The sequence below is a fragment of the Chiloscyllium plagiosum genome, chromosome 45 (assembly GCF_004010195.1).
Source record: "Chiloscyllium plagiosum isolate BGI_BamShark_2017 chromosome 45, ASM401019v2, whole genome shotgun sequence".
NCBI lineage: Eukaryota > Metazoa > Chordata > Chondrichthyes > Orectolobiformes > Hemiscylliidae > Chiloscyllium > Chiloscyllium plagiosum.
The window spans coordinates 5347250-5371397 of NC_057754.1; the positions used below are offsets into that span (position 1 = coordinate 5347250).

Sequence of the window (24148 nt, forward strand, 5' to 3'; positions counted from 1 at the left end):
TGGCCGTGCTAAATTGTCCCATAGTATCCAGGGATGTGCAAGTTAGGGTGGATTGGCCATGCTAAATTTCCCCATAGTGTCCAGGGATGTACAGGTGAGGGTGGATTCGCCATGCTAAATTGTCCCATAGTGTCCTGGGATGTGCAGGTCAGGGTGGACTGGCCGTGCTAAATTGTCCCATAGTGCCCAGGGATGTGCAGGTTAGGGTGGATTGGCCGTGCTAAATTATCCCATAGTGCCCAGGGATGTGCAGGTTAGGGTGGATTGGCCATGCTAAATTATCCCATAGTGTCCAGGGATGTGCAGGTTAGGGTGGATTGGCCGTGCTAAATTATCCCATAGTGCCCAGCGATGTGCAGGTAAGGGTGGATTGGCCGTGCTAAATTATTCCATAGTGTCCAGCAATGTGCAGGTTAGGATGGATTGGCTATGCTAAATTGTCCCATGGTGTCCAGGGATGTGCAGGTTAAGGTGTATTGGCCGTGCTAAACTGTCCCATAGTGTCCAGGGATGTGCAGGTTAGGGTGGATTGGCCGTGCTAAATTATCCCATAGTGCCCAGGGATGTGCAGGTTAGGGTGGATTGGCCGTGCTAAATTGTCCCATAGTGTCCAGGGATGTGCAGGTTAGGGTGGATTGGCCGTGCTAAACTGTGCCATAGTGTCCAGGGATGTACAGGTTAGGGTGGATTGGCCGTCCTAAATTGTTCCATAGTGCCCAGGGATGTGCAGGTTAGGGTAGATTGGCCTGCGCTAAATTGTCCCATAGTGCCCAGGGATATGGAGGTTAGGGTGGATTGGCTGTGCTAAATTGTCCCATAGTGTCCCAGGGATGTGCAGGTCAGGCTGGATTGGCCGTGCTAAATTGTCCCACAGTGTCCAGGGATGTCCAAGTTAGGGTGGATTGGCCATGCAAAATTGTCCCATAGTGTACAGGGATGTACAGGTTAGGGTGGATTGGCCGTGCTAAATTGTCCCGTAGTGTCCTGGGATGTGCAGGTTAGGGTGGACTGGCCGTGCTAAATTGTCCCATAGTGCCCAGGGATGTGCAGGTTAGGGTGGATTGGCCGTGCTAAATTGTCCCATAGTGCCCAGGGATGTGCAGGTTAGGGTGGATTGGCCGTGCTAAATTGTCCCATAGTGCCCAGGGATGTGCGGGTTAGGGTGGATTGGCCGTGCTAAATTGTCCCATAGTGCCCAGGGATGGGCAGGTTAGGATGGATTCGCCATAGTAAATTGTCCCATAGTGCCCAGGGATGTGCAGGTTAGGGTGGATTGGCCGTGCTAAATTGTCCCATAGTGTCCAGGGATGTGCAGGTTAGGGTGGATTGGCCATGCTAAATTGCCCCATAGTATCTAAGCACATGTAAATTCGGTGGATGAGCCAGTGGAAATACAAGGATAGGGTTTGGGGGAGGTGAGTCTGGATGGGATGCTCTTTGGAGGGCCACTGTGGACTTGTTGGGCTGAATGGCCTGTTTCCACACTGTAGGGATTCTATGGAACTTGAAGTTGCAAACAGGACAACCTCATGGATTAGGCAATCAGCCTCTCCTCAGGCACCCTGCACAGGAGCTTCTGCGACAGTTCAGCGCTGGCTCAGAGTCCAGTAATAGCTGGAAGATCAGGGTCTAAAGGTCACGCCCAACACCAATGAAAGACTCAACAGAGCCCGCTCCAAAGATTAACCTTCATGAGATCGTGGGCGGGTGAAGCAGCTAGCAAATCGGGTGCAAGGCTTGTGATGAAGGAAGTCGCTTTGTCTGAATGTGTTTATCATTGACAGGTTCGGGAGGCGGAGTCTCCTGCTGTGGTCCCACTTCCAGATGGCAGTGTCGGGAACCTGCGCTGCGTTCTCCTCCTCCTATCCCTTGTTCTGCTTCTGGAGGTTTCTCTGTGGGATGGCACTGTCAGGGATTATCCTCAACATCTTCTGCCTGAGTACGTGGAAAGTTAAGCTCTTGTCATTTCCTAGTTACTTCCCTGACCACAGCCCATGAGAAAAAAAAAAGCAAGGGCTCAAAAGGTCTTATGAATACCTGTGTGGATAATTCTGCTTCTATTTTTAATGTCATAGAATCCCTACAATACAGGAGCAGGTCCTTTGGCCCACCTGACTCTCCAAATAGCATCCTACTCCATCCCTCCCTATTGCTATGATTCATCCGCCTAGCCTGCACACAATGGGGCAACTTAGCACAGCCGATCCCCCCTAAACTGCACACCTTTGGACTGTGGGAGGAAACCAGGGCACCCGGAGGGGATCTGCACAGACACAGGGAGAACGTGCAAACTCCACACAGGCAGTCACCCGAGGCTGAGCCACCACACACACAGAGTGCTCCACCTTTTGGAGCTCCTTGGCCACTATCTGAAAAACTGTTAGACGGTTTGTTCAGTCCATATTTTTACCCTTAATCATAAAAGTCATCGCTGTTCACTGCCGGGATAAATCATCTGTGGTGATTGATTATATTTGATCAGTACGTACGTTTCAAAGGCAATTCATTGGCTTTGAGTAGTTTTGGGATACATTGTGAGCTCATGAGTGACCATGAGATATAAAAATGGAAGTGATTTGTATCGTTGAGTTAACACCATGAATCTCTCACTTAAATCCCTCCAGGTCTTGAATGGATCCCGATGAGAGTGCGAACCATGGTTTCAACTTATTTCAATTATTCCTACACATTTGGTCAGCTGATCCTGGCTGGCATAGCTTTCGCAATCCGAGACTGGCGCTGGCTTCAGTTCACCGTGGCTGTTCCGTTTTATATCTTCTTTCTGTCCTCATGGTAAAGTCTAGCCCTACTGGCAGGAGGGGATGAGGAGGGGGGTGTGGAGGGAGTGAGATCAGGAGTCACCAAGACACCTCATCAGGGCAACGTCAAAGAACAAAGAGCAGCCCTTCGGCCCTCCAAGCCTGTGCTGACACATTCTGCCTTTCCATACCACCTTCCCTTACAGGATCCATCTCCCTTTAGTCCTTTCCTCGTTCATGTATTTGTCCAGGTGCTTCTGGAATACAGCTACTGTGTCTGCTTCCACTACCTGGCAGCGTGTTCCAGCCACTCCCCATCCTTTCTGTGAGAAATTTGCTTCGCATATCTCCTTTAAATGTTCCCCTCCCCATCTCACCTTGAACCTGTGTCCCCTAGTAATTGACCCCTCCACCCTGGGAAAAAGCCTCACACTTTTCATTCTATCCATTGCCATTCACACAATCTTACAAACTTCTACCAGGTCGCCCCTCAACCTCCTGCGTTGCAGTGAAAACAAACCCAGTGAGTCCCCTGCATGTGATGGCACTCGCTCCTGCCATTGAGGGTTACTGACAGAGAAAGTGAATGTTCAGGGCGTTTCTTGCAGCACCGGTTGAGTGGGCTGTTTTGACATGGGTGGTGGTGCTGGACTTCTTTAGTGTTGCTGGAGCTGTATGCGTCGAGTCATAGAGCTGTACAGCATGGAAACTGACCCTTCGGTCCTCTTCGTCCATGCAGACCAGGTATCCTAGATTAATTTAGTCCCATTTGCCAACATTGGGTCCATATCCCTTCATACTCATGACACCATCCAGATGCCTTTTAAATGTTGTCATTGTACCAGCCTCCATCACTTCCTCTGGCAGCTCATTCCATACATGTGGGAAAAATCGCCCCTTAAGGTCTCTTTTAAATCTTTCCTCTCTCATCTTAAACCTATGTCCCTCTAGTTTTGGACTCCCCCACCCCAGTGAAAAGACCTTGTCTATTCACCCTATCCATGCCCCCTCATGATTTTATAGACCTCTATAAGGTCACCCCTCAGCCTCCGACGCTCCAGGGAAAACAGCCCCAGCCTGTTCAGCCTCTCCCTGTAGCTCAAACCCTCCAACTCCGGCAACAACCTTGTAAATGATGTACAAGATGATCAGATGATTAGATAGGGTAGACAGTGAAAGTCTTTTTCCGAAGAATGATGACGTTGGTGTGTATGAGGGGGCATAACTACAAATTGAGGGGTGATAGATTTAAGACAGATGTCAGAGGCAGGTTCTTTACGCAGTGAGTGGTAAGGGCATGGAATGCACTACCCGCTAATGTAGTCAACTCAGCCACATTAGGGAGATTTAAACAATCCTTAGATAAGCACATGGATGATTTTGGGATACTGTAGGGGGACGAGCTGAGAATAGTTCATAGGTCGGCGCAATATCGAGGGCTGAAGGGCCTGTTCTGCGCTGTATTGTCCTATGTTCTAAATCTTTTCTGAATCCTTTCAAGCCATCAGTCTTCCCTTGGGTGAAGATTGGCATCATTGATGCTGAGACCTCAGGGGAAGGGCGAGATGGACCGATCATTCTGCTTGTAGGTGGTTGTACCTGCTCCAAATGCAAATCCCTGTTTATTGCTCGAATGTGTTCAGCCTCTTCATCACTGAGGACTGGAATATTTATGGAGGTTCTTCCGCTCTCCGCGGTCTAATTCACAGCTGGAGCTGGCAGGTCGGCAGAGCTTTTCTCGAATCTGTTGGTTCTTGGATCTTCTAAGCTCAGACTATCACATCTTGCTTGGTGTACAACCAATCCTGTGTTACAGCTTCACCAGCTCGGGAGCTTATATTCAAGTGAGCTCCTGCTCTGATCTCCTGCATTCCAAACTGAGCCAGGGTTGATTCCTTGGCTTGTTGACGATGGGAAAATAAGGAATTTGTTCTTTATTCATTCGTGGGCTGATGGGCATCACTGGCTGGGCCCAGCATTTATCACTCATCACTAGTCGCCCCCTTGAGAAGGTGGGGGGTGAGCTGCCTTCTTGAACCGCAGTAGGCCGTGTGCTGTGGGTAGAACCACAGGGAGAGAAATCCAGGATTTTGACCCAGTGACAGTGAAGGAACAGCCGATAGATTTCCAAGTCAGGATGGGGAGTGGCGCGGAGGGAAGTTTGCGGGGATGTGGTGATATTCCCATGCATCTGCTGCCCTTCCAGACGGTAGAGATTGCCCCTTGAGAAGGTGAGCTGCCTTCTTGAACTGCTGTTGTCCACTTGCTGTGGGTTGACCCACAATGCCCTGAGGGAGGGAATTCCAGGATTTTGGCCCAGCGACACTGAAGGAACAGCAAGATATTTCCAAGTCAGGATGGTGAGTGGCTTGGAGGGGGAACTTGCAGGTGGTGGTGTTTCCATGTATCTGCTGTTCTTGTCCTTCTAGATGGAAGTGGTTGTGGGTTTGGAAGGTGCTGTCTGAGAACCTTTGGTGAACTTCTGCAATTCATCTTCTAGATAGTACACACTGCTGTGACTGAGCATCGATGGTGGAGGGAGTGGATGCTTGTGAAGGTGGTGCCAATCAAAAGGGGGCTGCTTTGTCCTGGATGCTGTTGAGCGTCTTGAGTGTCGTTGGGGCTGCTCTCATTTAGGCGAGTAGGGAATATTCCAACACACTCCTGACCTGTAGATGGTGGACAGGCTTTGGGGAGTCAGGAGGTGAGTTACTCACCACAGTATTCCTAGTCTAGCATCAGCACAGCTGATTTGAGCTGTAGATCTGTCCGAAATCTATCCCATTCAGATTGGTGGCATTGCCACATAACACAATAGGTATTGTCCTCAGTGTGAAAGTGACCCTTTCTCCCCACAAGGATGCAATCACTAAGAATGTCATTGAGAGTCATAGAGATGTACAGCATGGAAACAGACCCTTCAGCCCAACTCATCCATGCCGACCAGATAGCCCAAACCAATCCAGTCCCACCTGCCAGCACCCGGCCCATATCCCTCCAAACCCTTCCTACCAGCCAAGAGATATTCACTGAAAATTCCAACTCCATTGAGACCCCAATTGCTTCTGCTTAAAGTTAAGCCTAAAAAGTAAAAAAAAAATAGAAAACCTGGTGAGTGAGCTGGCCACACCCAGCCAGGCTGCTTCTATTGTTCCAACTTAAAAAAAAACCAAGGCCTCACAGGCTGTTGACTCAAATGGTCTTCAGTAGGCGGCTTGGCACCTCTGCCTTACAACCTCTCTTCAAATAAAACCAGGATGAAATAACCTCTTGATAGCCACAGCATTGTGACACCAGCATTTGGCCCATACCCTCTAAACCTTTCCTATTCATAACCAAGGAGGGAGAAAATGTGCCCATTATTATGAGGAGTATTGACACTGACAAATCTACATTATTCCAGAGACTGTTAGGAGCACGCTAGCCTGGGGTCAATCTCACCTAAGCTTTAGGAATGTGTGTTATTTACAGGGATAAGCATTTATACTTCTACATCTATGACTGTCTAAGTTAACCAATTCTTCACTCTTTATTGAATATGCTTAGTTTTGGTAATAAATATGTTTATTAAGAAGACCCAACTGGTTTACAAACAAGGTATTTAATCTTGAAAACTGGAAGAAGCATCTGTAGATTTTATGCGGGTCTGGATTCCACACTCACTTAAGGAGTCCCAAGGCAACTATTGACTATATCAAGTCAGTCAAGTTGCTATAATCTTCCCAGACTGTAGGGCTGCTCTCTCATTAGACAGAGAGAGAGAGATGACTGGCAGAGGTTTAACCACACCTCAGGTGAGGGGGAGAGGTTGAGAAGGAGAGTCCCTCATGGTAACCTTAACCGGTAACCGGAATTGAACCCATTGCACTGGTGTCCCACTGCTTTGCCAACCAACCGTCCAGCCAACTGAGCTGAACCGATGCCCACCTTGACTACATACTGCTAGGCTGCCACTTCCACTAGATGTCGTGAGACACGCGTGGTGGTAGAAGAGGTTTGGGACATTGGACAGTGGGATTCCCTCAGTGTGACCAAGTTGGCAATTACTTCACTCAACAGTTCTGCCCAATTTGGTAACACGCTCTTCAGATGGTAATAAATTGGACTGCGCAAGATTGAGTGGTCACATTTTCTTCTTGCCGAATCAGGAATGATTCCCAAATTCTCCTGGTGGACTGGCTTCCTACCCTTTCCCAATGTGACTTCCCCTTTTTGAGTTGCTTGGCCCCGGGCCGCTACAGACTCTCCCGAAGGTAACTTGCAGGGGCAGAGCTGGCTTTGCCAGAATCCTGTCCCACCCCCATCGGATAAGAGCTGGCCCAGTCGCAAGTTCGGACTCCATGTCCTTCCTCACCCTCCCCTGCACCTGTCTCGTTGCCAGCCTCTTGCCTGTTGCCAAGGCTGAGACGGACGGCAAGACATGGAGACTCCTTCCCCATTCGCCTTGGGTGTGATTGAGGCTGGAAGAGTCGCTGGGATCCCACTTTTCCATAGGTCACAAAGTCCAAGACAGACCCTTCTTCCTGTTCCCAAGATTAAAGACCTTCAAGATTTATCAATTGGATTTTCTAAATAAACATATTTATTATCAAACTAAACACATTCAATGAAGACCTAAGAATTGGTTAACGCAGACAGTCAGGAATAAGTATAAATGCTTATCTGTGTAAATATCACCAAAACACACATTCTAGGGTCTTGGATGATATTGGTCCCAGGCTGGAGTGCTCCAAACAGTCTCTGGAGTAATGTAGGTTGCATTCATACAGAGTGTAAATAGCTGCAGTAATGATAATAAACTCCACACTGTCTACTTGACAAGCCTCTTCTAGCTAGACCTGAAAGGTGGCTACCTTCATCCACACCAGATCACTTTGGGCATGAAGGACCCTCCACACAAAAAGCTGACTTCATCCCGCTCATCAGTAGAGCTTCTACAATTGACAAACCACCCAGGGGCTTCCACTCCTAACTGCTTTTTATCAACCCCCGCTGACTGGCGGAGGGTGTGTGGTTGCCGGATAACACCGGGGATTGTGGGAGATGCCTATCCCAAAGTGCTAACTTGCTATCAAAGGGCCTCCTAGTTGAGATAGGTGACAGCTGACACTGGCAGAATAAATGATAGTCGTAGGGTCATACAGCACGGAAACAGACCCTTTGGTCTAACCAGTCCATGCCACATGATCCCAAGCTGAACTAGTCCCACTGCCTGCGCTTGGCCCATATCCTTCCAAATATTTCCTATTCATGTCCTTATCCAAATGTCTTTTAAACGTTGTGACTGTACCCACAATCCACCACTTCCTCTGGAAGTTCATTCCACACACAAACCACCCTCTGTGTAAAACATTTGCCCCCATATCCTTTTTAAATCTCTTTTCTTTCATCTTAAAAATGTGCCCCATCCTATGGAAAACACACCTATCATCAACTCTATCTGTACCCCTCACGGTATTATAAACTTCTATACGGTCGTCTCTCAACGACGTACGCTCCAGGTGATGGAGGGGTGGCAGTGGTGGAGTGGGGGGAGGTGATGATTGATGTAGGGAAGGTCTAGGTGAGTTGATAGCCCAATGGTATAATCGCTGGGCTGTAGATCCAGCTAATGTTCTGTGGACCTGGGTTCAAATCCCACCGTGACAGATTTTTGAATTCAATAAGAATCTGGAATTAAGTGTGCAATGATGATCGTGAATCCATCTGGTGTCCTTTAGGGAAGGAAACTGTCATCCTTACCCGGTCTGGCCTACATGTGACTCCAGACCCGCAGCAATGTGGCTGATTCTTGCCCCAACGTGGTATGCCCTCATCCTGTGAATGACATCAAAAAAGGGATAGAGGAGAGGGAAAATAGCACTTACTGTGCTGCTGTCGGACAACTGACATAGCCCTGAAGAATTGTGTGAGTTTTTGCTCAGGTGCTATCCCTGTGGTCACACCCATAGGTGGTTCCCGGAGTCAGCACGGTGGCTCATTCTGAATGGCAAGGCTGATGTGGCTCTGAAACATCTCAAACGGGTTGCAAAACTGAACCGCAAGGAGGAAGATGGGGAGAAACTCACCACTGCTGTAAGTGCCAACTTTAAAATTTAAATCACACATTGTTATCCCCGACTAGTGCACTATGCACCTGCTGTTTGATGGATCAGATGGTAGCACTCTCATTGCCTTAGGGAGAGGTTTGTGAGTTTAAATTCTGCCACCGAGAAATCTAGGCTAGCACTTCCAGTGCAGTGAGAAGGTGCAGTCCTCCTGAAATCCTGCCTCTCAGATGCAGCATTAACCTGAAGCCCCGTCTGCCCCAGCCCGCAGACAGGTAGAAAAGATTCCACAATGCTATTTTGAACGACCTCTCTGGTGTCCAACGACCAGCATTAGGGCTAGAAAGGCAGTGAAGCTCAATGGATTGAATGGCCGTATCCTGTTTAGATTAGATTAGATTAGATTAGATTACAGTGTGGAAACAGGCCCTTCGGCCCAACAAGTAGGCGGGAATTGAACCCGGGTCTCTGGCGCTGTGAGGCAGCAGTGCTAACCACTGTGCCACCCTCGAAAAATTAGATTACTTACAGTGTGGACATAGGCCCTTCGGCCCAACAAGTCCACACCGACCCTCCAAAGAGCAACCCACCCCACCTCGGGCAATTTAGCATGGCCAATTCACCTGACCTGCACACTTTTGGACTGTGGGAGGAAACCCACGCAGACACGGGGAGAATGTGCAAACTCCACACAGTCAGCCGCCTGAGGCGGGAATTGAACCCGGGTCACTGGCGCTGTGAGACAGCAGTGCTAACCACCATGCCACCCAAGTTCACAAATTTCTAATATTCCTGGTCAACATATATGGTCACAGATGTACAGTGCAGAAACAAGCCCTTTGGCCCAACCTGTCCATGCCGATCAGATATCCTGAATTAATATCATGCCATTTGTTAGCACTTAGCCCATATCTCTCTAAACCGTTCCTATTCATGTTCCCATCCAGATGCCTTTTAAATGTTGTCATTGTACCAGCCTCCACCATTTCTTCTGGCAGCTCATTCCATACACGCACCACCCTCTGCGTGAAAAAGTTGCCCCTCAGATCCCTTTTCCCCTCTCACCCTAAACCTATGCCCTCTAGTTCTGGACTCCCCAACCCCAGGGAAACCTTGTCTATTCACCCTATCCGTGCCCTTCATGATTTTATAAACCTCTATAAGGTCAGCCCTCAGCCACCAACATTCCAGGGAAAATAGCCCTAGACTATTCAGCCTCTCCCTATAGCTCAAACCCTCCAGCCCCAGCAACATCTCTTTGTAGCCCTCAACCAACATCATTAAAGTAATTAATTTGGCCAGATACACATTGCCCGTTTATGGGATCTTTCTGTGTTGGGATATCTGCCCGGCAACAGCAACCACACAATGTAATACTTTGGGGCCTGTTGAGGTAGTGAGAGAAGCAATAGGAGGTCTCTTTACGCACGAAAGCAATTGTGTGTGCGTGAGTGAAAAGGGGTCAGCCGAGTGGGCGTCACAGATATGTTAACCTGGTCCAATTAGGGGGGAAGCCCTGGCTGACATACGTAAACAGGAGTGTCCGGGGTTCTGCTCACTCTGAGAGCTGGCTCTGAGGGAGCTGGGTCAGTGTCAGGGACTCTCTGTGTGTAAACAAAGGGCGAGGGGATACCGGCCTCGGTGCAGTTATTTCAGTGCCACACGTCATTTTCTGTTGAACACCTTGCCTGCTCTGATTGTGAAATGCCCAGCTCTCGCCCACGAGGAGAGCTGCAAAGTCTCAAACTTCTCATTGCTGCCTTGACCGAAATGCTGTGACAGACTAAACGGCTAAACACGTTCGGCTGGAATCCCTGTTGCTGTACCATTATCACAGGCTGTTAGTCCGTTTTATCACAGAGTTCAATTGATGGCTTGGTTAAATTATCCGCGAGAGTTCTGCAGGGTCTCAAAGCCTCCTCCCTCAGCTTTCCCAATCATCAAACTTTGCAAACCCAAAACCATTTCAATACGTCATTCTTTGACTTTCAAGTACTCTGTAACATTCTGAGGAAATGATAATGTACACTTTCATGCTTAAAAGTACATAAAGTGTGGTATGGGGTAGACTGTAAAGTAACCCCACCCTTCCAACAGAGTATACAATCCATACAATGCAGGAAGAGGGCTTTCGGCCCATCAAGTCTGCATCGACCCTCCTACTCAATCCACCACATCCCCATTACTCATGGCCAATCCACCTAACCTGCACATCTCTGGGCGGTATAGACTGGTCCATGTTCAACTCCAGTTTCCTCAACTTTGGAGGAACGCCCACACAGACACAGGGAGAATGTGCAAACTCCACACAGGCAGTCGCTTGAGGCTAGAGCTGAATCTGGGCCCCTGGCGCCGTGAGGCAGCAGTACTAACTACTGAGCCACCCTGTGTTTGCTTCAGATTTCCAGAATCTGCTGTGTTTCATCTTTGAGCACATGGGGACTTTGTCCTGAACCTCCTTTGCACCCGTGCGTGGGATATGAAAGAAAATCCATCGTTAGATCCCTTCATTCTAGCCTCAGGCAGCTGTCCCTCAGCAATATTCTCCATTTCTGGGACATCTGAACATTTCCTTTTTCATGTTTAAAAGCTGCAAATACATCATCCTACATTTCCTCTCTGTCTGTTGCACTCTCGGTCGATTGAAATAAAAATCTTTTCCGGCAATGTACTTTTATTGTCACAAAACCTTTCCAACTTTTTAATTCTATTTCAGTCTAATATCTAAACTCTCCTGCAAAACGCTGATTTACCACGCATTATCTTCAGCTCCTTACAATCTTGATTAAACTGTAGACTCATTGAGTCATACAGCACGGAAACAGACCCTTCAGTCCGACCACTCCATGCCGAACATAATCCCAAATTAAACTTGTCCCGCATGCCTGCTCCTGGCTCATATCCCTCCGAACATATCGGCTTCATGTACTTACCCTCATGTCTTTTAAACTGTACCCACTTTGTTGAGGGTGGCACAGTGGTTCAGTGGTTAGCGCTGCTCCCTCACCAGTGCCAGTGACCCAGGTTCAATTCCACTGGTGGGTGTCTGTGTGCGGTTTGCACATTCTCCCCGTGTCTGTGTGGGTTCCCTCCCACAGTCCAAAGATGTGCTGGTTAGGGTGGATTGACCATGCTGAGTCACCCATAGTGACCAGAAATGTGCAGACTAGGTGTATTAGCCATGGGTATAATGCAGGGATAGGGTGGGTCTGGGGGGTGGAATGTTGTTCAGAGAGCTGGTGTGGATTCAATGGGACAAATGGCCTGCTTCCACAGTGTAGGGATTCTATGATTCCTCAGGAACTCCATTACACATGGAAACCAACCTCTGTGTAAAAGCATTTACCCTTCATGTCCTTTTTAAATGTCTCCTCTCACCTCAAGTGCCTCCTAGTCTTGAAATCCCCCGTCCTGAGGAAAAGACACCTACCGTTAACTCCATCTATACCTCTCATGATTTTATGAACCTCTATAAGGTCACCTCTCAACCTCCTACGCTCCAGTGAAAGAAGTCCCCAGCCTTCTTTTATACCTCCCTGGCTCATCAAGTAACTTTCTCAGTTAACAAAACCCACTCTGCTCTTCGGTCCTTAATAAGACTGAGTCACAGGTTGATCATAAGCCTGGATGCTGCAAGGAATAGGGACGTGCTCAATACTGATGTGTCATAACATTGTGTGTGTTCCCAAAGGTCCTCAAGTCCAGTATGGAAAAGGAGATTTCAAACGTCAAGGGAAAATACAGTGTGCTGGACCTGTTCAAAACACCTGTCATGTGCAAGACAGCCTACTGTACTATGCTTGTTTGGTAAGTTATCAAATAATGGCATTTGACACGCTTGACTTTATTGGTCAAGGAATTGAGTACCAGGGTCAGGATGTCATGTTGCAGCTTTATAAGACTTTGGTTAGGCCGCACTTAGATTGCTACATTCACTTCTGGTTGCTACATTACAGGAAGGCTGTGGAGCCTTTGGAGAGGGTGCAGAAAAGGTTTACCAGGAGGCTGCCTGGATTAGAGGGTATGGGCTACAGGGAGAGGCTAGAGAAACTCTGGTTGTTTTCTCTGGAGGCTGAGGGGAGACTTGGTAGAAGGCTATAGCTTTACGAGATGTCACGGCAACTGTTTTATGCAGAGAGTGTGTGGAATGAACTTCCTGAGGAAGTGTTGGATGCGGGGACAGTTACAACGTTTAAAAGACATTTGGATAAGGACAAGAACAGGAAAGGGTTTGGAGGGATATGAGCCAGAAGCAGGCAGGTGGGACTAGTTTAATTTGGGATTATGATCGGCATGGACTGGTTGGTTAAGGCCCGGGGACAGATGAACTTCCCTCGGGGACATTATTGAACAACGTGGGTTCTTAACAATAATCTGCATACACTTAGGTTCACGTTTTAACTCCAGATTTTTATTGAATTCAAATTTAACTATCTGAAAAGGTAGATTCAGAGCCATTAGTGTTAGCCTCCCAGGCATTAGCATGAAGTTCTGAAATGCCAGCCCAGAGGCTTTGCCACTACGTCACCACCTCTTCGTTTGCGACTTGATCAAAATCACCCTCAACCATCTCCTTCCTCTGCCAGGTTTTCAACCAGTTTTGCCTATTACGGGCTAGCGATAGACCTGCAAGGATTTGGCGTTGATATTTACCTCATCCAGATCATTTTCGGAGCCGTGGACATCCCAGCAAAGCTCATTGGGGTTGTGACGTTAAGTTATATCGGCCGCCGGTTCACACAAGGTACCTCCCTCATCCTGGCGGGGAGCATCATTATCACAAACATCCTCATTCCAAAAGGTGAGGCCTATACGTTTTCCACATCCCTCTCTCTCCAATGGGCCTCAGATTAAACACGGGGAGGGGTGTCCTTTCCAGGAAGATGTGGGAGATTTACTTTAGGTGGTAACGTTGTGACTTTGTGGCGCAAAACCTGACTGAAACACCCGGCAGTGCACAGCTGGATCCCAGAAGTGGTATCGACAGGACACTTCCCTGACCTGAAGGGGTGTTTTCTTTCCCCAGGCATGTTCCAAGGATTGTCCCAGACCAGACCAACCTTGCTCTCCCTGTCTGCCTTGACGCTACAAGACAAGACTCAATTACCTTGGGCGTCTGTACATTCATGGTAGAGGATCAGTGCTGAGCCTGAGGCCTAGCTGCCAAAATAGCACCAACCATACACACTAGAATATCTCTGAAGAGATGCTTCCAGCCTGGCTTAGATCTGACTCTGGTCTATCTGTCTCGGCTCCTCTAGCAAAGAAGGACCAGGCAATAGAGAGGCCATTTCACAGCCGTTGCTAGGCTATGAAGGTGTCAGTAGTCTACCGACTGGTTGTGCTGAGAGAGGTTCTCTCTACGGAGGCTCCAACTGGCCACTTCTAGCCCATGGAACCCAGCCAAGATTTTATCTCCCTCGGTGCCAATGTGTTAAAGTATTCAACAAAAGAATCTGCCTGAAAATGTCAAGCAGTTTATTAAACCATTGCTTCCCAAATTATTTTCTATTTTAAGTCTTGGACGTAATTGCAGGCGCAAGCTAAAACAAAGCGATAAAGCAACATTCAGTTCCTATTTTCAAAAATCTCAGTATTATTGGTCAATATTGCATCAGACCAACATGTGTTTTGAAATAAAAATGTTTAATGAAGCTTATTTAGACTTCAGCCAAGTTCTAGATCGTCCCCAGTGATGCCTCTCTCTATCCGTATCCACACAAATGTTGTAATTAGCCCAGCTCCCAAATTTTTCTCAAATGTCTCCATCTCCCTTCAGCTCAGACCAACATTCTCTACTCATTTCCATCCCTCCAAACTTCACTCGCTCTCTCACTCTGCACCAGACTCCCAACCTCAATACATCCACTGACCAATCCCGTCTCCCTTATGTTGCCTTCTGTCTAGTCGTCAGTGCCCGTAAGGCAGAGTTGCTATGCTAGAGTAAGCAGACGGAAGCAGAAACCAGGACATCTAAAGAGTCACACTTTCCAAGGTCAGGCTCCTGGTTTCTCAGTCTGTGACTGAGTTGACCATTCCGGCCTTTTCCGTGTGCCAGTCAGATTGGAGCCGGGCTGAAAGAATCTCTGTGGAGATATTCCAGTGTGCGCGGTTGGCGCCATTTTGGCAACCAGGCCTCAGGCTCGGTGCTGTCACACCATCTTCTATCCCAAATGCACGACACCAGAGGCGAGTGGGAATTGAGTCAGAGGCACAAGAAAATGGAGTCTTATCTTGTAGCATCAGCATTCAGAGGGAGAGCAAGGTTACTCTGGCCATCAGACCATCCCATTTGAATGTGCTGCTAAAAGTTGTTTCTGAGGCTGAGGGGGGGGTCATCACCCATCACCTTTGGGTGGCTCAGTTGTTAGCACTGCTGCCTCACAGCTTCAGGGGCTAAGGTTCAACTCCAGCCTCGGGTGACTGCCTGTGTGGAGTCTGCATGTTCTCCCGAAGTCTGTGTGGCTTGCCTCCGGGTGCTCCTCCCACAGTCCAAAGATAGGTTGGCCACGCTAAAGTGTCCACAGATGTTGCAGGCTAGCTGGATTAGACATAGCAAAGGCAGGGTTACGGGGATAGGGTAGGTGGGTGTGGGTGACATGTCTTTTGGAGGGTCGTTATGGGCAGAAAGGCCTGCTCCCACACTGTAGGGATTCTATAATTCCTTGCTGCTCAGCAATATGGGTCCAGGCTTGTGCCATCAGACCCTCCGGACTGGGGGAGAGTCTGGAAATGCTTCCATTATTATCCTGTATTCCAGCAAAGCCTAATGCAAACCTGAGGGACAACACATTATCTTTTACTTTGGCACTTTACAGGCTTTTAAGACTCAATATTGAGTTTAACAACTGCAGAAGATGAACCTTGTCCTCCATTTTGCTTACCGCCATTGTCTTTCAGTGGATCTGATCCAACTTCCTCTGTCAACACCAATCATTAACACCGACATTTCATCTCTATCGCTCCTCTACTGCTATTGGCACTCCTTTGGCCTCTTGCTCTGGGGTTCCACCTGTTCACCTCGCTCCTTTATCCTCTTTCCCCACGGTATGAAACCCATCCTGTTTCCAGCCCCCTCCAGTTCCATCCCAGAGGTTAACTCTGTTTCTCACGCTCTGTACTGATTCTACCAGACCCGTGCTGAGTTTCTGCAGCACTTGTCGTTATTTCCCTCCCCAGGCTCCAACGTGAGCGACGTTTCTCCATCGAAGGTACACTGTTATTGGCGCTGACGTTCCCATTTCTCCATTCCCCCCCCCCCCCCCCCCCACAGACATGGAGACCCTGCGAACGTCATTCGCTGCTATTGGGAAAGGATGTCTCGCAACGGCGTTCAGCTGCTGCTATCTCCATGCTGGTGAACTCTACCCAACTGTGGTCAGGTGGGTTCTCCTGTTCTGCGCAACCACTGAGGCCAGCAAAACTGGACTGAGAGATCGAGTGACATTCTTGGGGCAAAAGATAGAAAGATGCTGAGATAGAGGATCAGTGTGAGCAGCATTCAAAAACACTTTGCCATTAAGATGCATACGGTAGGGCTCCCTGAATGGTCTCTGGATAAAGAAGCTGCTTAATGCACTGCTGGGCCTTCACAGAATAGATGTATCAAAGCCAGGATGTGCCTTATGCTATACATAGGAACAGGAGTAGGCCATTCAGCCCATTGAGCCTGATGATCATCACCTCAATGCATCTCCCTGCACCACATCCCCATTCCTTAACATCACCAGCCTCCAGAGACCTGCCTCAAACCTACTTAATTGTTGGGCAAATGGGGTGCTCAGTGCTACTGGAACGAAAATATACAAGTCCTGGACAGCAGGTGAGAAAGTTGTCAGATAAGGCTGCAATAACTACCAGGGTCTTGCCAGGGTGAACTGGACAAGGTCCTCGCTAATGCTCGGAGATTATGGTAAGCGGGTGTCAGCACCTTCATAACAATGGGATGGGGGCAACAATCTAGCAACAGCCTCTGATTCTCTGCTTGCCTCTGTAGGCAGACAGGAATGGGTCTCGTGACCACCATGGCCCGCATCGGAGCGATGGTGGCACCGGTTGTGAAAATAACGGGCGATTACGTTGCGTTTCTGCCGATGGCGACCTACGGCGGCATGGCGATAATCTCCGGAATTGCCGGCTTTCTGCTTCCGGAGACTCTCAATGTCCCACTGCCAGACACCATCGAGGAGGTGGAGAACAGGTCTGTAACTCCTAGCAATTTTCTCTTTGATTTGCATTGTTGGTTGACCTACGGATAACATGCCATTCATTGGAGAATATTGGCCTCCCCACACTTAAGCCATCGTGTTGACTGACACTCCCAATTCCCACCACTCCAGGTTCTCCAACAGATCACCCTGTCTGGAACTACTCATCAGGGATTCAGAGCGGTTTCCCTCTAACTGTGACCTTGATACCTTTACTCTCTTAGCAACTTTTTAGACAGTTGACCACACCACATCACGGACGTTCGATCTGGATAAATGCGAGATATTGCATTTTGGTACAACAATCAGGGGCAGGGCTTATACCATTAATGGTAGGGCCTTGGGTAGTGTTGTAGAACAGTGGGACCCAGGGATGCAGGTACATCATTCTTTGAAGTTTGCAACACTTATAGACAGGGCAGTCAAAAATGCATTTGGCACATTTGCCTTCATTGCCCAGTCCTTTGAGTACATGAGTTGGGACATCATGTTGAGTTTATACAGGACATTGATGAGGCGTCTTCTGGAATACCATGCCCAGTTCAGGTGGCCCAGTTATAGGAAGAATATTATTAAGTTGTATAGGGTTCAGAAGAGATTTACCAGGATGTTGTTGGGTATGGAACGTTTGATTTATAAAGAAAGGCTGAGACTTTTTTCACTGGAGCGTAGGAGGTTGAGAGGTGACATTATAGAGGTTGATAAAATAGTGAGGGGTATGGATAGAGTTAATGGTAGCTGTCGTTTCCCCACAGTGGGGGATTTCAAGAGTAGGGGAATCGTTTTTTTAAGGTGAGAGAGGAGAGATTTAAAAAAGACATGAGGAGCAACCTTTTTATACACAGGGTGGCTCATGTGCGGAATGAACGTCCTGAGGAAGTGGTGGAAGTGGGTACAGTAATAAGGTTTAAAAGACATCCAGATAAGTACATGAATAGGAAAGATTTGATAGTCATACAGCACGGAAACAGACCCTTCGGTCTAACCAGCCCATGCCACATAATCCCAAACTGAACTAATCCCACCTGCCTGCGTGGAGGGATATGGGTCAGGCAGGTGGGACTAGTTTAGTTTGGGATTATGGTTGGCACGGACTGGTTGGGCCGAAGGAACTGTTTCCGTGATATATGACTCTCTCACTTGGTTTCTACTCTCCAGCTCAGTACACTTTGTTCACTCTTAGCTGGGCAACTTCATCTTTTTTCCTTCATGTGGGGAGGGGGGTCACTGTGTTTGTTGCCCACCCTTAATTGCCCCTGAACTGGGTTGGGCATTTCAGGGAGCATGTTCTTGTCAATCACATTACTGTGGACTGGGAATCACATGCAGTTCAGACCAGCTGAGGATGGCAGGATTCCTTCCCTGAAGGACATTATTGAGCGTAATGTGTTCTTACAACAATCGATAGAAGTTTCCGAGTCACCATAAGTGATTTTGTTTGTTGAATTTAAGCTCCACAAGTTGTTTTGGCGAGATTTGAACCTATAATCCCCAAAGCCTCAGCTGGCTTCTCGGGATTACCAGCAACATCATCACGACACCGTCAGCTCCCAGTCCCATACAACATTACTTCTGAAGGCACTCAACGATATTCCTGGGCCCCTCCTCTTCCTCATCCACGTGTAGGACGTGAGGTGAATTCCAGGTGTATGTTGAATTCACCAGCCCTCTTGGTACTGCCTTAGTGTTACCAGAATGCTTGGCTAACCTCTGTCCTTGGGGGACAGAATTTCTCTGAGTTGAACAATAGGAAGTTGAAAGTATTTGAGTCATAGAGATGTGCAGCATGGAAACAGACCCTTTAATCCAACTCGTGCATTCCAACAGATATTCTAAACTAACCTAGTACCATTTGCCAGCACTTGACACATATCCCTCCAAACCCTTCCTATTCATGTACCCAATCACATACCTTTTAAATGCTGTCATTGTACCAGCCTCCACCATTTCGTCTGGCAGCTCATTCCATACACGCACCACCCTCTGTGTGAAAAAATTATCCCTTAGGTCACTTTTAAATGTTTCCCCTTTTACCTTAAACCTATGCCCTCTGGTTTTGGACTCCCCTACTGAGGGGAAAAGACCTTGGCTGTTCACCCTATCCTTACACCTCATGATTTTATAAACCTCTATAAGGTCACAATAGTATCATTTAAGATGTATTTAGACAGATACATGAAGGAACAGGGAGCAGAGGGGTACAGACCCTTAGAAAATAGGCAACAGGTTTAGAAAGAGGATCTGGATCAGCGCAGGCTTGGAGGGTCCGAAGGGCCTGTTCCTTTCTTTGCCTTCGTTAACCCTTCAGCCTCCGAAGCTCCAGGGAAAACATCCCCGGCCCACTCAGCCTCTCCCTACAGCTCAACCTCTCCAACCCTGACAACATCCTGGTAAATTTTTTCTGAATCCTTGCAGGTTTCACAACATCTTTTCTATAGCAGGGAGACCAGAACTGAACGCAGTATTCCAAATGTGGCCTCACCAATGACAATGTCAGCCGCAACATGGCCTCCCAACTCGTAAGGATCTTCTGCTAATTCCATATGCCCCTAGCCATTGACTCAACTCTCCGCCCCAGCTACCATCTCAGATTGAGCTAAACAAATGATACCTGCGGTGTCCATTTTGAGTCTGAGCTACCCAGCTCACATCCCAATCACATTAAAGACAGCCAACTTCCATCCCTGCAACACTGCTCACCTCCACCTGTCTCTCAGATCACCCATCACTGAAACCCCCTTTCCACACCTCTGGCACCTTGAGAATTAACATTCTAATGTCCTCCGCCGTTGTATTTAAATTTGGGTCTTCGTGGCTTCACTTCTCCCATTCTCCATCACCTCTTTACCCCTACAGCTCATGACCAAACTTACCACTCCTCTGACCCTTGTGTATTTCTCTCCCTAAATAGGCCATTGACTAGGTCCCATTCATTAAAATTTCCTTCCAAACTCTTCCAACTCCCAATCTTCATTTCTTCCAACTCCCATTCCTCATTTCCTCATTAAAATTGCTTTAGTCTCCTGGTCACCATTCCCATTATCTTTTGGCTTGACACCCAGTTTGCTCTTGTTATGTTGCCCAAAATGTCTCGGGACACGTTTCTACATTTGTAGGGTTGTGTGAATGCACGGTTTGTTAGGACTGTTGACCCTGTGTCTATAATTCGCCCACACAACAAAGCAAACGCTCGCAGTTAAGATACGTCATCACCCCAGCTTCCATCAAAAGTAAAGACAATGCTGAAGTCGAGTTTCGGGAAACAGCAAATCCCACTTGAAGTATCTTTCAGCTCACCTCCTCAGCCATATAGCACATAGTCTGTGTCACATTTCATCATAGAGTCCCCATAGTATGGAAGCAGGCCATTCAGCTTATCGAGTCCATGCTGACCCTCTGAAGAGCATCTCACCTAAACTCACACCATCTCTGCAACCCTGCATTTCCCATGACTAACCCACCTAGCCTAGACATCCCTGCACACTATGGGACAATTTAGCACGGCCAATCCACCCTAACCTGCACATCCCTGGACAAAATGGGGCAATTAAACATGGCCAATCTACCCTAACCTGCACATCCCTGGACACTATGGGGCAATTAAACATGGTCAATTTACCCTAACCTGCACATCCCTGGACACCATGGGGCAATTAAACATGAGGAGAAAGTGAGGTCTGCAGATGCTGGAGATCAGAGCTGGAAATGTGTTGCTGGAAAAGCGCAGCAGGTCAGGCAGCATCCAGAGAACAGGAGAATCGACGTTTCGGGCATAAGCCCTTCTTCAGGAATGGGGCTTTTAAACATGGTCAATCCACCCTAACCTGCACATCCCTGGGCACTATGGGACAATTTAGCATGGCCAATCCACCCTAACCTGCACATCCCTGGACACTATGGGACAATTTAGCACAGCTAATCTACCCTAATCTGCACATCCCTGGACACTATGGGGCAATTTAGCACAGCTAATCTACCCTAATCTGCACATCCCTGGACACTATGGGGCAATTTAGCACGGCCAATCTACCCTAACCTGCACATTCCTGGGCATTATGGGCAATTTAGCATGGCCAATCCTCCCTAACCTACACATTCCTGGGCACTATGGGCAATTTAGCACAGCCAATCCACCCTAACCTGCACATCCCTGGACACTATGGGGCAATTAAACATGGTCAATCCATCCTAACCTGCACATCCCTAGACACTATGGGACAATTTAGCATGGCCAATCCACCATAACCTGCATATCCCTGGACACTATGGGAAAATTTAGCACGGCCAATCCACCCTAACCTGCACATCCCTGGACTCTATGGGACAATTTAGCACGGCAAATCCACCCTAACCTGCACATCCCTGGACATTTTGGGACAATTTAGCATGGCCAATCCACCCTGACCTGCACATCCCTGGGCACTATGGGACAATTTAGCACGGCCAATCTACCCGAACCTGCACATCCCTGGTCACTATAGGACAATTTAGCACGGTCAATCCACACTAACCTGCACATCCCTGGGCACTATGGCGCAATTTAGCACTGCCAATCTACCCTAACCTGCACATCCCTGGACACTATGGGGCAATTAAACATGGTCAATCCACCCTAACCTGCACACCCCTGGACATTATGGGCAATTTAGCATGGCCAGTCCACCCTAACCTACACATCCCTGGGCATTATGGGCAATTTAGCACAGCCAATCCACCCTAACCTGCACATCCCTGGACACTATGGGTCAATTAAACATGGTCAATCCACCCTAACCTGCATACCCCTGGACATTATGGGCAATTTAGCATGGCCAGTCCACCCTAACCTACACATCCCTGGCACTATGGGGCAATTTAGCACAGCCAATCCACCCTAACCTGCACATCCCTGGACACTATGGGGCAATTAAACATGGTCAATCCACCCTAACCTGCACACCCCTGGACATTATGGGCAATTTAGCATGGCCAGTCCACCCTAACCTACACATCCCTGGGCATTATGGGCAATTTAGCACAGCCAATCCACCCTAACCTGCACATCCCTGGACACTATGGGGCAATTAAACATGGTCAATCCACCCTAACCTGCATACCCCTGGACATTATGGGCAATTTAGCATGGCCAGTCCACCCTAACCTACACATCCCTGGGCATTATGGGCAATTTAGCACAGCCAATCCACCCTAACCTGCACATCCCCATATGGAGGATAGTGGGCTAGTGTAGATTAGGTGGGCTTGGATCGGCGCAACATCGAGGGCCGAAGGGCCTGTACTGCGCTGTATTCTTCTATCTTCTATGTTCTATGTTCAAATCCCCTCGCAAGCTCCTGCCAATTCCTTGAAATCTTTGCCTCCTGATTAATGACCACTCTGTAAAGGGGAAATGGTCCAGAGAGTCACAGAATCAGTACAGTTTGGAATCAGGCCATCCGGCCCATCGAGACCACACCAACTCTCTGAAGAGCATCCCACCTAGACCTACCACCAAACAAACCCACAGCCCAACCCTATCCCAGTAACCCTGCATTTCCAGTGGCCAGTCCACCCTAACCTGCACGTCCCTGGACACAATGGGACAATTTAGCACGGCCAATCCACCCTAACCTGCACATCCCTGGGCACTATGGGACAACGTAGCACGGCCAATCCACCCTAATCCAAGCAGGGAGGATGTGCAAACTCCACACAAACAGTCACCTGAGGATGGAATCGAACCCAGGTCTCTGGTGGTGTGCAACAGCAGTGCTACCCATAGTGCCACCGTACAACCTTTTGAGAGCATCTATCAGCTCACCTCCTCAACCACAACCTGCCAGCATATGGTTGTGCGACATTTTAACCATCAGAGTAACAAGAATGCTCCACTTGGCTTCAGGAACCGATGTTCCCTTTAGCTTATTTTGCCCTGGCCACTGCAATGTGTTGCAGTTTAAGTTGGTTAAGTCCAGGGTGCTATAACACCATCCGTGCAACACCTTGGTGGGAACATTGGTCAGGACGCTTGGTTAGAAAGATGGAGGGCGAAACCAGCGTGACTTTTACTCCATGATTACAGTCCAGAGAGACTCCGACTGGATAGTCCACCGTGTTGAGGAGAAACCTCTTCACCCAGAGAGTGGTGGGTGTGTGGAATGCTCTGCCCCAGAAGGCTGTGGAAGCCAAGTCTCTGGATACTTTCAACAAAGAGATGGATAGGGCTCTTAAAGATAGTGGAATCATGGGTTATGGGGATAAAGCAGGTACAGGATACTGATTGTGGATAATCAGCCATGATCATAATGGATGGTGGTGCTGGCTCGAAGGGCCGAATGGCCTACTCTTGCACCTATTGTTTATTGTCTATTGATTGTGCAGGAAGAATCCTATTCAGACTGAGAACCGGCCCATTGACATTACGCTCACTCCTGAAGGATTGTCACTGTATGGACCAGACCAAACTCCCTCAAAATATAATAAGAAGGTAGCCTAGACTCTAACTTTTTCTTATTTGTAAAGGTAACTGTGTTCCTGATGCAATGCAACTGGTCAAACTAATCGACGTTCAGCAAAACACAATTTATTCAAGCACTATTGTTAAAATACAACAAGAGAAAGAGGGACTTGGATTAACTTAGCTCGACAGGAAAACTTAACAGCATAATAGATTGTTTTACTACTAAACCCCAATAACTGTTCCAATATCGTAACATCCCATACATACATCCTTTGGCAAAAGGCAAATTCAGAAAACAGATTCTCTTTGTCGCAGGCAGAGATCCCAGGTGTTTGGCTGTAACTGAGAGAAGGAGAAAAAAAAACTTCCACCTCTTCAAGACCCCAACAACAACTGCCGAATGCGAAAACTGAAGATCCTGGTTCTGTGTTTGGGAACTTGACAACACCCAGCCAGGCTGCTTCTATTGTTTCAACTTTTAAACAAAACCACCTCCCACCCCTCCTCCCTCCAAGGCCTCACAACCTGTTTCCTTCACTGACTTTCCAACTAGACAGCTCATCACCTCAGTCATAAAACCTCTCTTGAAATGAAAAGGACAAGGTATCCTCTTAAACAACAGCATTGTCACATTACTTTGTGGGCGGCACGGTGGCACAGTGGTTAGCACTGCTGCCTCACAGCGCCAGAGACCCG

At 48.1% G+C, this 24148-nt stretch overlaps 1 protein-coding gene across 1 annotated transcript in view; it reads left to right on the top strand.

Annotated features, from left to right (window-relative positions):
* Window positions 1–24148, top strand: part of LOC122543993 — a 96632-nt gene that overhangs the window by 25756 nt on the left and 46728 nt on the right. Inside the window, exons 4-11 of the mRNA XM_043683001.1 lie at window positions 1785–1939; window positions 2625–2793; window positions 8711–8834; window positions 12498–12613; window positions 13393–13607; window positions 16080–16188; window positions 16803–17006; window positions 23374–23470. Coding sequence (XP_043538936.1) covers window positions 1785–1939; window positions 2625–2793; window positions 8711–8834; window positions 12498–12613; window positions 13393–13607; window positions 16080–16188; window positions 16803–17006; window positions 23374–23470 — 1189 coding nt within the window. The remainder of the gene's footprint in view (window positions 1–1784; window positions 1940–2624; window positions 2794–8710; window positions 8835–12497; window positions 12614–13392; window positions 13608–16079; window positions 16189–16802; window positions 17007–23373; window positions 23471–24148) is intronic.